The sequence below is a fragment of the Pezoporus flaviventris genome, unplaced genomic scaffold, assembly GCF_033815535.1.
Source record: "Pezoporus flaviventris isolate CSIRO_AGI_PZ_B2104156 unplaced genomic scaffold, CSIRO_AGI_Pfla_v1 ptg000035l, whole genome shotgun sequence".
NCBI lineage: Eukaryota > Metazoa > Chordata > Aves > Psittaciformes > Psittacidae > Pezoporus > Pezoporus flaviventris.
The window spans coordinates 5,053,550-5,069,244 of NW_026892583.1; the positions used below are offsets into that span (position 1 = coordinate 5,053,550).

General features: G+C 40.9%; 1 protein-coding gene across 1 annotated transcript in view; it reads left to right on the forward strand.

Annotated features, from left to right (window-relative positions):
* The window catches only part of RTF1 (RTF1 homolog, Paf1/RNA polymerase II complex component), a 35,332-nt gene that overhangs the window by 9,989 nt on the left and 9,648 nt on the right, over positions 1 to 15,695 (forward strand). Inside the window, exons 3-9 of the mRNA XM_061462312.1 lie at positions 4,470 to 4,617; positions 6,484 to 6,688; positions 9,014 to 9,128; positions 11,345 to 11,456; positions 12,290 to 12,425; positions 13,016 to 13,193; positions 14,064 to 14,146. Of these exons, the coding sequence (XP_061318296.1) occupies positions 4,470 to 4,617; positions 6,484 to 6,688; positions 9,014 to 9,128; positions 11,345 to 11,456; positions 12,290 to 12,425; positions 13,016 to 13,193; positions 14,064 to 14,146 (977 nt within the window). The remainder of the gene's footprint in view (positions 1 to 4,469; positions 4,618 to 6,483; positions 6,689 to 9,013; positions 9,129 to 11,344; positions 11,457 to 12,289; positions 12,426 to 13,015; positions 13,194 to 14,063; positions 14,147 to 15,695) is intronic.

The window sequence follows — 15,695 nt, forward strand, 5'->3', positions numbered from 1 at the left end:
TACGACTTCTAATTTGCTTTTTGCTTACAGAAGCGATATCCAGGAGGGAAGGGTGTTGCAACAACAGGCTGGCAACCTTGGTTTTGCATCTTTCTGGTTTGATGTAAAAGGGAAAAAAAAAAGGGCAAGGAAAATACTTATTTTCAAAATAAAATCTCAGTGGGTAATGGATCTAGTCATCGTGTTTCTCTATTCACATAGTACCTATGTGAGCAGCGGGAGGCAAAACGATTCCACCACTTTCTGTACTCTGAGCTCACTTTTAGATTTTCTCTCCTTTTCTTCTCCCTTGGTCTCATTTCATTTCCTCAGTGAAAATATGTTCCAGGTTTGCTGAGCTATAAATGGTTTTCTTCAATCATTTTGTGTACTTGCTTTTGTAGAAGCTGATTTCTAAATCTGGCTGATTTCTAATGTGATGGGGTTTGTTGTTGCTGTTGGCAGTCCATTCTGGGTACTGTGGCTTAACTTGGACTTCTTAGAATCACAGAATCATTTAGATTTTAAAAGACCTTTAAGATCACTGATTCCAACCATTTCTTGGGGGAAATATGCAAGCTGTTAGCACTGTGAACCTTGAAAGGAAGAGGAAAATTTGAAATGCTCTTCTGGCTACTTCCTGTGACTGAATCATAAAGCTTTGTTGTTCGATAGTACTAAACAATAAGCAGAAAGCCAAGTTGCAGCACACTTCTGCATGGGGTTATTAACTTGCTGTGTCTGGAACCGTGGAGGGTTCCAGATGGCGGCTGAGGAGGCAGCAGTGAATAGAGGAGCTGTTTATGGGAAGCATGTGAGAAGTATTGACTGACTGGAATATGGAAGAGGGAATCTGGAGAAGCTGCAGTAGAAGGGATATTTTGCTTATTGTTTGCAATTTGAGAGGCATGGAGTTAAGGGGAACAGAGCAAACAAATGCTTCTGACTGTAATTGTGTGGTTTTTTACTAGATGTTACATGCAAATATGTCGTTGCCTTTCTGATTTCCACTGGTTTGCCAGAACTTGAGGAAGGGGCTCAAGACACTGGATTGGACTGCAGGTTGCCATGCAGTTCGTGCCTTTCCAGTGTTGTTATGTCCATGTTTTCCCATGTGTTGTGTCCTGTGTGTCCTGTCCCCTCCCCAGCCTGCAAATCTCTGTTAATCTTCCTCTGCTGTAAGAAGAAACTCAATGTTGGCTAATCTCTGAACAATACAGAGTGGTCATTCAGTATCCAAATGACAACTGATGTTTCTTGAGCCTGCAGAGCAATTTGTGAGCCTAGAAGAGTATCATGCTGACTATGTACTTTGCTGATTTGTTTGCCCATAAAGCTTTCTCAAACCCTTGTCTGGTCCTGTAGTGGTACCAGAAATGATCAGGCATTCATGAGAGATTGAGGTAGCTAAATAACCCTTGAGGCACATGAGTTGGATGAGGAAAAATTTGGCTGACATTACTGAAACTGGGAGGTGACAACCAGTTATTATGACTTAAAAGACATAGAGGTCACTTGCATAAACAAGTGGAATGAAGTGTAACCTTCAGGGTGAAATAGAAATGAAAGCAAAATATTCTTGATTAGCGCAGAGTCTTTCCTTATTACTTGTTTTTTGTCCAAGAGGTTGTCACACAGCTTTCTTTTCAGTCCTGGCTTCTTGGACCCAGGCTCTCTCCACAATTCCACTTGTAAGTTAAAGGCTGAGAACAGTGATCTGTAATACATATATCTACAGCTATTAAACATTTTATTAACAACTGAAGTCACACTGGTTTTATCTGATCTTAACTTCTTTCATCTCAGCATGACCTCTCGAGGTTTTAATAGAACTGTGGTGTATGCTATGGCTTCCTCTTGTGCTTCCTTCTTGCTGTACAGCATGCTGATACAAGGTATAATTCAGCATTCCAAACACTGAAAAGAAGTGGCAGAGCTCTGGGAAGGAGACACTTCTGCTTCCCTGGTTCAGAGGGCTCTGCTCTTCACTGCTAAATGCTCCCTTTCTCACTTGTGTGTTCTCACTGGTGTGCTGACAGGAGGTGGGCTCCTGAGCAAATAGCCCTCTTCTGTAACACCTAGGAGATGATTCCTTAACATTAAGGTTTCAGCAGATTCAGGTGAAGTGCAAGCTTGTTCTTAACTGATTTATTTGGGCATAGTGAACTAGGAATGTTATTAGGCAGTAGTATTGTAACACTGAACAAGTAAAGCTTCAGTGTGGAATCTAATAGAGACTTGAATGCAAGCTCAGGGTGTATGAAGTCAGATGCTTTCTGTGTGGTTTCTCACCTGTCATATGGACCATAGCAGGCTGGCGTAACTGCATAGGTTATGGATTGCAATAAGGGCTCACCACTAGGTAGCTGTACTTCTGCCTCAGAAAAGAAAACTGCCTGGTCTCTGACTGACACTTCTGAATACAGCCGGTGCTTAAGGATGATTAGGAAGCAGTTGGTAATGTGGAAGGTACAAGGCTAGCTGTGAGAGTAATCAAACCCAAGGAAATTCTAAAGGTAGTAGGTCAGGTAGTAGCCTCTAACTACTTGGATGAGTTTAATTTAGAGTGTTTGAGCACCAGGGTTCTCTGAAGATGGTGCCTAATCAGGTGGAAATCATGAGATTTGATGGGATGATTACTACCTGCAGAAATGGACGTGATTCATCCCCTAGGAGGGGGTGAATAGATGAGAAGGCTGAAATTTGTGTTCACCTGAGGTCCAATCTAGAGATTTCGTTTTTGTTCCTTTCCCCAGTTGGAGTGGTTTTGATCTCAAGGTCTCAGTTATGTGAAGAAGTACTTGCTCACTTGAATTAGGAATATAATTTTGTAGTAGACTGTGTGGTGGTGATGTGCATGAAAGATGAGAGTAATAGACAGGTACAAAGAGGGTAACAGTTTAAATACATATACATTCAGAAAGAAACTGTCTTATCCCTGAAGGTCTAATGCCTGAAGAATTTCTAGGAGAGGTAGTGAAGTGCAAAATATTGTGAAGCCTTAAAATAATACACAGGCAGTCATTACAGGCTCTGTTCCCTTCTGGCTTTACCCAGTTAGTTGGGACCATGCAAAAATTCTGATGAGAAATCACACTGTAAGGTAAATAGTTCTCATCCTGGGACACTGGGATTTGAAGCTGCTGTTTGTGTGTGTGGTGGGAGAAGTCTTGTACTTGGAAACTGAAGTCTAAATTAATTGAAGGTATAGTATTAAGAGAAAATCAAGACTTGACATTTGGTTGGTTTTTTTCTTGACTTCTGTGATTCTGATTTGATTCTGGCTTGTGTATGTAGATGCAGGCAGTGGCATTACCATCTGTGGGCAAGTGTGCTACTGGGTTCTTGCATGAAAATACAGATGCTGTGTACTTTTGGTAAAACAGAGTGCCATGTACAACTGGTGTGCCAGCATGAAATCCTCTTTAATGTCATGAGACCCCACTTGGAGCACTGTGTGCAGTTCTGGTGTTCTTAAAATAAGGAGGACATGGATCTGTTGGAGCAAGTCCAATGGAGGCCACGAGGATGATCGGGGGTTTGAGCACCTCCTATATGAAGACAGGCTGAGAAAGTTGGGGCTGTTCAGCCTGGAGAAGAGAAGGCTGCGTGGAGACCTCGTAGGAGTCTTCCAGTATCTGCAGAGGGGATATAGGGATGCTGGGGAGGGACTCTTCATCGAGGACAGGGATAGGACAAAGGATAATGGGTTAAAACTTAAACAGGGGAAGTTCAGGTTAGATATAAGGAAGAAGTTCTTTACTGTGAGGGTGGTGAGGCACTGGAACAGGTTACTCAAAGAAGTGATAAATGCTCCATCCCTGGCAGTGTTCAAGGCCAGGTTGGACAGAACCTTGGGTGACATGGTCTAGTGTGAGGCATCCCTGCCTGTGACAGGGGGTTCAAAACAGATGATCTTAAGGTCCTTTCCAATTGAAATCGTTCTATGAATATCATGCTCTTGAAGAAACTAGTTTTGGAAACACATCTGTTGCTTCTCTTGAATAGTAGTAAACTGAAGTAAACTGAAGCTAATCTTTACAAATGCAGTTGGTCACTTGTTTAAAATGATTTTTCTAGGAAAATGTTTTCAGTACCTCTTTTCTCCTGATGGATATTGCAGACTCTGAAGTCTTATTTTTTCTTAGTTTTAAAAACTAGAACTTTTAACTTTTTTTTTAAACTTTTTAGTTTTAGTTTAGTCTTAAGTTTTGTTTTTTAGAGGAGTGTCCTACCAACTGCTGGCTTGCACTGATAACTGTTTTTTAAGAGAAACACAGAAGTACTCAACACTCCACATCCCCCAAGCTCAAAGAACCTTTTAAATGCTTTAATTTGATAAGTTTCCTATTTTTTGCCTTCCCCCTTCCCCTTGTATGATTGATTTGTCACTGTCAGGTCCCTGTTTCTCAGTTGTTTTTACTCCACTGTTTTCGGGGAGGGAGAAGAGTTCATGTCTCATGACCCCTTTTTTTGTTCTTTCCTTGCAGTGGACTGTTGGAGGTTCTAAAAACAAGAAAAAAGGCAAAGCGGGTAAGGCAGAGAAGAAAGGAACCATGAAGAAGCAGACGAACAAAGCTGCCTCTTCAGGCAGCTCAGATAAAGACAGTTCTGCTGAGAGTTCAGCACCTGAAGAGGGTAAGATAACACATGTGCATCTGCTTACAGTATGAAGTCACCCCTTTGTGCGCACTGAAGACTAATATTAAATGATGAAGTTAAAGACTGTCTTCAAAGAGTTTTCTTTGTGTTACTGGTAATCTGGATGACTCTTAAACTTGCCGTGGTTTGAAGTGCATGTATTTCAGTATAGCATTGTTGTAAGCACTCTGTTACCACTGCCACACTAAATACTGTTTCAGCTGAAGGATGTATAACATGTCTCACCACTTGACTTTCTCCTGAAAAATTCTTTTTTTCCTTCTAGCCTGTCCCATCTGTAGTGTGGGTAGTGTTTTCTTTTATTCCCATTGACGTATATTTCCTCTCCAAACTTCTTGTAACGACAGAGGGAGAGGTGTATGGTGCTGCATGATGCAGATAGCTTATCTTACATGCATTTGCTCTGAATTGGAATTCTTGCACATTTACACTGACATGGAAGAAGAAAAATCACTAGTATGACTTGGTCAGAATATTTTTTAACATAAGTATTGAATCTGTTCCGATGCTGGGCAGAATTACTGTGTTCTTTCCTGTTTTCATCATGCCCATGAAGGTTTGCAGGGTGTTAGTTGCAATTTCAATTGATACAAAAAAAACCAGCAAAGTTGAGAAAGTACATGAAGGAGCCTACAGTTTTAATTATATTAAGCACAGTGGAGACAGACCAAAGTATGAAATGATTGAAGGGGGTGTATATCAGCACTTACAAGTCAAATGTTTTCACAGTGTAAGCTTGCAAAGCTGGGAGTTTCCAGAAGTACTGAGACCAGAATGAAAGTAAGAGAAAGAATCCTAATGCCTGCTTTTGCATTTGGTGTAACGTAGTAAATTAGCTGAAATAATCAAAGTACCTGGACTTCGATCAAATTTAAAGGTGGTGTTACCCGTATTATTGGGAAATCAGCTGTTTCTTAAGCCTAGCTGGGAGGGCTTGTTACAGCAGTGGGGCATCATAGTCTTGCCAGTCAAGGGTAATGTGTTTGAACTTTATCTTCTGATGTAGCGACTTGTAGTGTTGCAGTCTTCAAACAACAGATTTTATTTTCTCAGATTGCTGTAACTGGGAGCACTGATGGTGATTAATAGTGGGATTTGAGGTGCACACATGCATAACTTAAAGTTATGGATGTATAAGCAATTTCTCAGGGACATAAGCATATTGGCATAGAATCCTAAACTAAGTCCCTGACACACTAACTAAAAGGCTTCCTGAAATTTGCTTGTTCTATTAAGAATTTTTACTTACAACCCAGTTTGTGTTCACATGTAATACCACTAATTTTATCATTTTTTAGCATGCATATCTTACAGTAATAAAGTGTTTCCTCCTGGGTTTAGTTTTCATATTAAGCCTGGAGAAGGGAAGCTCTGTAGTGACTTCATAGCAGCCTTTCAGTATCTGAAAGGGGGCTACGAAACGCAGGAGAGGGACTCTTCGTCAGGGACTGTAGTGGCAGGACAAGGGGTAATGAGTTTAAGCTTAAACAGGGGAAGTTCAGGTTAGGTATAAGGAAGAAGTTCTTTGCTGTGAGGGTGGTGAGGCACTAGAACAGGCTGCCCAAAGAAATGGTAAATGCTCCATCCCTGGCAGTGTTCAAGGCCAGGCTGGACAGAGCCTTGGGCAACATGGTCTAGGGCGAGACATCCCTGCCCATGGCAGGCGTGTTGGAAGCAGATGATCTTCAGGTCCTTTCCAACCTTAACTATTCTCTGATTCTATTATATGTATGCTTTTAGTATAGTGGAGGAGGAGTGTAAAATTTATTCTTGATATTCTTTGCTAACATGCTATGGTAGAGTGCTCCAGTTGAATCTTGCTGCCTTGTATTTTTGTTTTAGGAGAAGTCTCTGACTCAGAAAGTAATAGCTCCTCATCTAGCTCGGATTCAGATTCTTCATCGGAAGATGAGGAATTCCATGATGGCTATGGAGAAGATCTGATGGGAGATGAAGAAGACCGAGCTCGTCTGGAACAAATGACAGAAAAGGAGAGAGAGCAGGAGCTGTTTAACCGGATAGAGAAGAGAGAAGTGCTAAAAAGAAGGTGAATTTTATACCTGTTGATATCTGGCAGCAAATTTATACAGGCTGTATGGAGAGCGTGCTGACTGCTCTCATTTTTTGGGTCCAAGCATTCAGCATTATAAAATGAATTAAGCTTCATTGTAGGGGATTTTTGGTTTTTTTGCATAAACTGTCCTTGTAGCAAGTTGAGAAGGATGTCTGAAAGTTACTACTGTATCCGTATTACTGCATTTTAAAAAGGGAAAAAATGAAAACCCAGGCAACTACAGACCAGTCAGTCTCACCTCAGTGCCTGACAAGATCATGGAGCAGATCCGCCTCGAAACTATGCTAAGGCAAATGAGTAGTAAAGGGGTGATTTGTGACAGTCAACATGCCTTCACTTTGGGCAAATGGTGTCTGGCAAATTTGGTGGCCTTCCGCAATGGCTACTGTAGCATTGGTTCATAAGGGGTTGTATGGATGGTCACACTCAAAGAGTTATGATCCATGGCTCTATGTCCAAGCAAGTGTTCCTCAGGTTTTGGGACCGGTGCTATTCAACATCTTTGCTGGCAACTTGGACAGCACTTGGGATTGAGTGCATTTGGGATTGAGTGCACCCACAGCAGGTTTGCTGATGACACCAAGCTGTGCGGTGTGGTTGATACGGGAGGGAAGGGATGCCATTCAGAGCGACCCTGATGGGCTTGAGAAGTGGGCTCATGCAAACCTTATGAAGTTCAATAAGGCCAAGTACAAGGTCCTGCATGTGGGTCAGGGCAGTCCCAGGCACAACTACAGGCAGGTGGAGATAGAATTGAGAGCAGCCCTGAGGAGGACTTGGGGGTGTTGCAGTTTCCTTGTAGTAAAAGTATTTTTCTTTCCATGTGTCTGAAATGATAAGTTTGGCACATGTAGGGCAAGTTTTCTCCAGTTGCTTCTCTCTTCAGTGACTTCTCTCTTTCCTCACTTGCTGAGAAATTTCTCTAGAGGACTGACATCTGAGTAAATCTTGTCAATACAAGCTACCGTCAGACCATTTGTCCAAGCCATAGTTAGTTAGAGCCCTGCCTGTCTATGGTTTTAATACAGCTTTCAATGTCTTCTCTAGTCTGCTGCTATCCTCAAAGGGATCAGAATAAGTGAAAGATTGGATTTAGATCAGGTAGAAGGACACCGTATTTTTTCACTTCATTCACTATTCCATGGTAACTCAATGTCTGTCTTTTAGAATGAAACTGGAGAATACTTGATACAAATAAGCTTGAGTTGCTGACTTAATATTAAACAAGTTTGCCCTATTCTATGTAAAGGGGTTAGCAGGTAGAACTAAGGAGGGGGTGGTAGTTATTTAACTGTATGGTAAGTTGGATCTTTCAAAATGCTGTCTAGCTTTTTGTATGTACGTTGTGCTGTGAGTTCATTTGGATTACTACAGTCACTGTGATACAATGCCTGTGCCTTGTGTAATACACTTCATGTTAAGAGGCGTAAACAGCAATGAGTTCATCTGGCACTTCAGTTTCTTGTCTACAAAATCCAGGTATAAAGGACTGAAGAAGAATGGACTGTGTAATATGCATGTGGATAACACATTGTGAATTTCAGTTATTGGAAGTTAAGTAATATTTCTTCTTGTGTTTTGTCTGTATGCACACTTCACTAAAGCAGTGACCAGTTCATGGTGCAGCGGCATCTCAGTCACAGGACAATTCTAGTGAAATCTCTACTCTTCTGAATACAGTGGCTGAAAATAAGATTTCAGGGTGGAATATTTCACGAAAGTGGAAATGGTAGTGCTTATATTGGACTACAGAAACTGCCCAAGTCTCATTGGAATGTAGCTACTGAAGGTGGACTCACTGTGACTTCTTTGCAGTCATTCTTATACAGACCAGTACTAGTAGAAAGCTGGAGTTTAAGCACTGAAAAAGTTAGCATGGTAGTGGCTTTAAACACGCACATTTTTAGCTGTTGAGATGCAAATGATGCAAAATAGCCAATTGTTTTTAGAGTTGGAGGCAACATGCAATGGTCACTACACTGGAGAAGATGGAGTAAGGACAGATTTCTGGGGAGTAGCCATTGCTTACTATGTGGTTTCATCAGCGCTAAAGGTTAGCTGTCTGTTGTCTGCACTTTTCTGTCCTCAGCTTTTCTTCACCTTATTTTTCTTGGGGAAGGAAGGGGGTGGGAATAGGACAGGATAGTGTTAAAGGGTTATCCATCTGGGGCAAGCAATGGAGGAGTTCCTTACAGCCTGCTAAGAACTTAAGCTGTGATAGCATCTGAGTGGTACTTTGCTCACTCAGGGAGAGAGCATTCTATCATACATTCTTTTTGTTTCAATATCTGCCACTAGGTTTGAAATCAAGAAGAAACTAAAAACGGCAAAAAAGAAAGAAAAGAAAGAGAAAAAGAAAAAGCAAGAGGAAGAGCAGGAGAAGAAAAAACTCACACAGATCCAGGAATCCCAGGTAGGAAATGAAATCGTCCTTAGCAACAAACCTTTTTCCCCTGGCAATAGGAGATAGGATGCTGCCTCTCTCTGCCCCTAATATTTCCCCTTAATGTCAAGCAGTGTGGTAAGCAGGTCAGAATTTAGTTCATTTATATGCTCAAGCTATCTTTAGCCTTTCCAGTTCATCTAAAGAAATTAACATCTTTGGTCTGCTGAGGGGTGCACTGATAACTCCTTCTAATGAAAAATGAGAAGTTACAGCTGTATCTAGAGTTGCTGTGATAGTCCTTCCATAGGAGAACAGGAGAGCAACCTTTTGCAATTTCTTTAGCCGAAGTTGTCATTCAGTCTGAAACATTACATGCTGTCTTTCTTGCAAGTGAAAGCTTGAGAGTACAGGCCAGAAGCTGTTGTCTTAATTACTTTGCATGCGCATACAATGGAAAGACTGCTTATTTTCTACAGGTAGGGTTGTCAAAAAAAAACTTGAATGCTAGGAGGAGCAGAAGGAGTTCTATAGTTTATCCCCCTCCAGGAGAAAGAGGATAATACCAGTTGTGGGATTGAGGTTTCTGTAGTAGAACTGTAGTTTCAACTGGCTGAATTGGCTGTGGTTTCAAATGGTTAAGACCATGACCTCAACTATTTATAGAGTCTGGGCAGATAGGCTCCCACAGTGGGATGGGTTTCACCTGACTTTAGCCATCTACTAGTTGCTTGTTTGCACTTGTTGCCTCCGTGCAATGGAGGAGGGCATCTCCAGCTGTCAGTTTGTTCCATATAGCAAAATAGATGTTTGACACTTAGGTAAGATTAGGTGAAATGAGTTTCCCATTTTGCACACATTAAGTGGTGTGAATCTCATCTCTCTACCCCCTCAACTCCATATGTATATACATGTGTGTATACAGTTATGTAGTCCCTTATGTAATACACAACGTGTAGATGTGTGTTGAGACAAGGAGGCACAAAAGCACAAAATGTAATCAGTTCTAAGTAATATTAAGTTTGATGGCTTTGTAATGGAAAATAACTGCGGTGCTTGAAGGTAGGTGACATAGTTTCAGGTCCTTAGGACCTTAGTACAGAAGGTGTAAGAAAAGCAGAATAGAAAAACAGGACCTGGGGATGGGGAGTATCTGGGACTAGCAGATGTCCAGGATGGGCACAGTTAAACTAACTGATAAGTAGAAGGACAGGATGATTGCTGTGTTTGTGGTGTTAATAAACCCATTAAGCTGGTGTAAACATCTACTGGGGAGTATCCCGGACTAGCTGGTTTCCAGGATGGGAGCAGTTAAACTAACTGATAAGTAGAAGGACAGGATGATTGCTATGTCTGTAATGTTGATTAAGCTGGTTATGAACATTGTTGAGAAAAACGACCCTTAAAGACCACCATCACATTTTTGTATGCATGCCGGAAACTTTCTGGAGAATGATGTAATATGCCCAGTGACTATATAAGAATGGCCTGCATGGCAATACGGGGACACACGTTAGGAGGAGCTATCCTCTGTGTCTCCCAGCTCCTCAATAAAGAATACCTGCTTGTCAACTTGAAACTGTTGGCGAGTTTGTTCCTGGAGTTTTCTCCTACTCAGTATACACATGTGCGTATGTAAAAGGATCTTTACAGAGTTCTTTTACAGTGCCTTCTAGAAATGACTTTGACTTACCTCAAATGACTGTCTCTTATGCTTGTTATAAAAACTGCTTTCGGTGCTACCTGGTATTCCAGGTAGACCCATTAGAAACTGAAAAGATTAGAGGATTTACAGCATTCAAGACTTGGATCTGTATTGCAGACTTTACACATGACTTTATTTCTGCTTTAAATATTTTTTAACATAACTTTTCTCTTTGCAACTGAATGAGAACAAGTGTCTTGATTAGATGAGAATCAAGACTTGGAAGAATATTCACTCAGTTTTTCCTCATTACTTGTTGCAGAATTGCTTCCATTTTATTTCTCTAGTTCTTTTTTAACTTTGAGGAGTTTTGAGACTAAAACTTGGTGGCAGAAACATTGAAGTGTAAATATGTTCATTGAAGTAGAAAAAAGAAGTATTCTTTAGATAGATTTCACTCTCCATAGCCTCTAAAAATGAACTTGGGGAAAAAGACTATTTCAAAATGGAGCTTTCGAAGTGTGCAAACCATCTTTGTTTTAATGCATTTCAATTTGTGGATTGCACTTGGTGTTGAGGGATCTTCTGTGCATGTTTTTAGGTCATGTCACATAACAAAGAGCGGCGATCAAAGCGGGATGAAAAGCTAGACAAGAAATCTCAGGCAATGGAGGAGCTAAAGGCAGAAAGAGAGAAAAGGAAGAACAGAACAGGTATGAAAGCGTGTTGCTATTGCTGCAATTTTGAAGGCATTATTGCAGCTTTCTGAAAGTGCTACATCCTGTCTCTAGTTAATACAACATCCCTACACCTTGGAGTCAATGAATTGTGTCTGTATTTTCTTGGTCTCTTGCTCGACTTGATAACCTTGGATATTGTTTGGGTATCACTGATGCTGTATTTCTCTGCCTCGCCCCTCTTTGGAATGGTCTGAAAAGAAAGCAAACTTTCATTGCAGTCCATTGAATGGCACTTAATAATGCTTATTTCATGGATTTGAATTGGTTGCTTAGATTCTGTTATTTAATCTTTAACCATCCGAACTGTGCTTACGGTACTTGTGCTACCTTGTCTACATTTGCTTGTTTCTTCACTGGCGCATCATTGTGTTGATCTTGCCAGACTTTTGATTTAACCTTTTTTGTTACTCTGCTGGGTATTACTGTGGTCCTCTCCAAACATGAGATTTTTTTTTCCTTGCAAAATAACAATGAGTTGTCTGATCATAATAGTTTTATCTTGTATATCCAGCTGTTATGCCCATCTTGTATCACTGTGTGCAGACAAGTTGGGAGACTGAAGATAAGTACAGCTGAGATTTAAGATGCTTTTAAATACTTTGATTTCTCTCTTTGAATGTCTAATATGGAGTGCTTAGTTTACTAGTGGATTTGAACATGTGGCACTTGGATCCAGCATAAAATAAACAGCTACCTGCCTGTTTTTTTCTGTTTTAAAAAATACAATAAGATTTCATCTCTAAGAGGAAGCTTTCATTAAAAATTTACAGCTTATTTTTCCTTATTCTCTGTCCTCCTTCACCCAGCTGAATTGCTTGCAAAAAAACAGCCATTAAAAACCAGTGAAGTATACTCTGATGATGAAGAGGAGGAGGAGGATGATAAGTCTAGTGAGAAAAGTGATCGCTCATCCAGATCGTCATCCTCTGATGAAGAGGAAGAGTAAGTAGTAAACACTACACTACGAGTACTTGTAAGTGTGTATTCATAGAAAGATCCGCTTCATGTAGACACATGCTGTCGTAGAAAATTGTCTGGGGGCAGTTCAGTGTCTCTAAAGTGGTTTAGGGTACACCTGCATTGCTCAGATTTCGAGTCCTTGGCTTCTACATAATGGTGCATGGGACTGATTGACCCTGAACAGGCTTGCAACTGCAGTTCCCTGCTGTTACCTTGAGCCCCATTTACACTGTTGTTTACAGATGTGCTTAATCCTAGAGTTGAGCAGCTGCAGAACCCTGGCATACCAGCAGGGTAGAGATGTGTGCTGGCTTAAAGCATTGGCCTATAAACTGCATTGGTGTATGAGTCTGCTTTGTGGTATCAGAAAGAACAAGTCTGGGACTTTACATTAATCCTTTCTCATGAATGCTAAATTCACATACCTACAGTCAACTAGTGCATGATAAATCCTTCCTTTGACTAGCAATTTACATAGTTATCACTCATGCTGCACCTAGCTCAGGACCCTTTTTCTGATGATTATGCTTCTACTTTCTTTTCTTTATTCTTTCTCACCTTTCCCAACTCAGGAAAGAAGAAATACCTCCTAAGTCCCAGCCAGTGTCCTTGCCTGAAGAGCTGAACCGAGTGCGGTTATCGCGACACAAGCTGGAGCGCTGGTGTCATATGCCCTTCTTTGCCAAGACAGTCACTGGGTGTTTTGTCCGAATTGGCATTGGAAATCACAACAGCAAACCTGTTTATCGGGTGAGTTTACTTCCAAGGGATTTAGTTCTTTTTATAAGACTGTAATATAATATTTGCAGCTTTGCAACTCTCGGGTGCCTGTGATTGTTTGAATAATTAATATAAAAAGATTGCTTAGAATAAGAAAATGTAATTGCTGCTGCTGAAGTGGAGGAGATCAGCTAGGTGAAGAGAGAGATTTAGTAGGAGAGACAGAGCACTGACAAAGCCTGTTCTTCCAGCTTTGGTTCATGCTGTCTTGTCTCATCATTTGTATTGCAAACTAGAGTTCAGGAATCTGCTTGGCCAAGTAAGGATGAGTAACATTCACTCCTTATTTCTGGGAATGTTCCCAAGTTATTGTCTGGTTTCAGTTCTTTTTACAAAGTGTTCCTACTACATCAGTGTGCCTCAGAAGAGAGGGTGATTGAGAACACTGTTTTGATTTTCTGTTTTATTGCTGCAACTGCACAGTCATAGGATGCAATAATTAAAATTGCATTATAAGAAGTCCCTAGAGGGGCTGTGTTTAGTATGTGAGCAGCACTGGTGTGTTTCATTTGGGACATACGGTAACCCAAACCTGTGTTAATTGAAAAGGAAGTAGAAAAAGTAGAAAAGTGAACACCATTTGGTCAGGAAGGCAGAACTGAGAGGTGAAAAAACTGCATCAAGCACTCAGATGGTATGATTTGTCCACTCAAAGGTGATACATGCATTCAGATGCAACTAATTCAGTACCTGATAATGTACACTGAAGAATCTTGCTTTCCTTGATCTAGTTAGAATTGTTAGATAAAGGTTTTTGATCTCTAGTGAAAATGCTTGAATATGCCAGATATATTCCAGGACACGAAAAAACCCTCCTGTTTATTTTACTCTGTGATACAGGTTGCTGAAATAACTGGTGTGGTAGAGACTGCAAAGGTTTACCAGCTTGGTGGTACCCGGACAAACAAAGGACTGCAGCTGAGGTAAGATACCAAAGTAATCCTCATCAGTTCATGAATCAGTGTCCTTCCTCTCTGTGCCATAGTGTCTGGTTTGGAGATGAGAGCTATAAAGCAGACTGGACCATATCACGACATCTACTGCCAGAATATTGGGGTTTGGTTGGTTGATTTGTTTGTTTTTCCCCTTGGGCATGATGGAAATAATGAGAAAAAAAGAAAAATCTCATGCAGGGACTTGTGTTTGTGTTGGCATCTGAGCAGTTTGTACCTCTTGAGATTCACAATAACTCGTATCTTTTTCTCTCCTTCTGTTATCAGATGTGAGAAAATATGTATCCTTTAAAGGCATACACGATTGGGTCTGGTATACGTGTTACAACACAGAATATACTTTGGAGGGAATAAATTGAAGGTAGCATCGGATTTCTTGTTTGTTCTTGTGGCTGTTTGTCACGATCTGACTGGATAAAGCGTCAGACCTAGTGTCAGAAATGTTTTGTTTGTGATCCCCAGAGTGAAATTAAGACGCAAGTGAGGTCAAGTACCATAATTGATCAGTTGGTTTATTATAAAAAGATATAAAAAGGTGATGATGATTATTATTAAAATGATAGAGATAGGACAGACCAGGGAAAAAGGATAGAAATTGAGCAAGAATTCAGAGTGCAGAGGGGTAGTCACCACTGTGTATCCAGTGGCGTCCCGAAGATCTGTAGCCATCTTCAGTGGTGTGGGTGTCACCCAGAATCAGTAGTTGTCACCAGTGGTGGGTGATCACAAGGGTCCGTATTTGTCATCAGAGGTGTGCAAGGATCACGGCGATTACCTTTTTCTCCTTTTATGTGTTGGGGGAGTATCTCTGTTCTTAATGTACTGCACATTCCTGGTGGATCACGTGCATCCAGTTTTGCTGGTCTTGCAGCCAACTCTTCAACTGCACGTCTGTAAGCAATCCTTGGGATAATGGACAGAGGAGTCTTATTTCAGACAGTGGATTGTGTGGAGTCCCATCTCTGCTTCTCATACCAATCTTTGAGACAATGGACAGTGGAGTCTGATTTCCGTTCAGTTCTCTTACGTCCTTATAAGAATCATGAGGTGAAGGTTAAAAGTTACGGTACAAAACATCCTATAAGACAAAAAGACATTAACCACTGGGGAGAAACAGGAAGGCATGTGGAGAATGTCTCGTCTAAATCCAGTGTGACAACATTTAGTAACTTCTTAGGCTACCTCAGGAGAGAGCTTCATGCTTTGAGTGAAATTTACACCATGGCAACTAGTTTTAGTATTGCTAGTAGCAGTATAGTAGTGGTAGTTAGGTGGCAGTGCCAAAGGCAGTGCTCCACAGAAAATGTTTAGTGATTTCTGGCTTTTGCTTGGCCAACAAATGAAAAATTAGATAAGGGCTGGCTCCAGCATTGTGTAATTCAGTACTGCTTAAAGGTTACTTCTACTGGTCCAAACATGAAGGAGTTTTGTGTTTCTGAAGATCATGCCATGGACCACCAAATATAAGGTTTAGGTGTGAGAGAGATCTGTTTCTTTCCTCCTGAGGGTTTTACTGCCA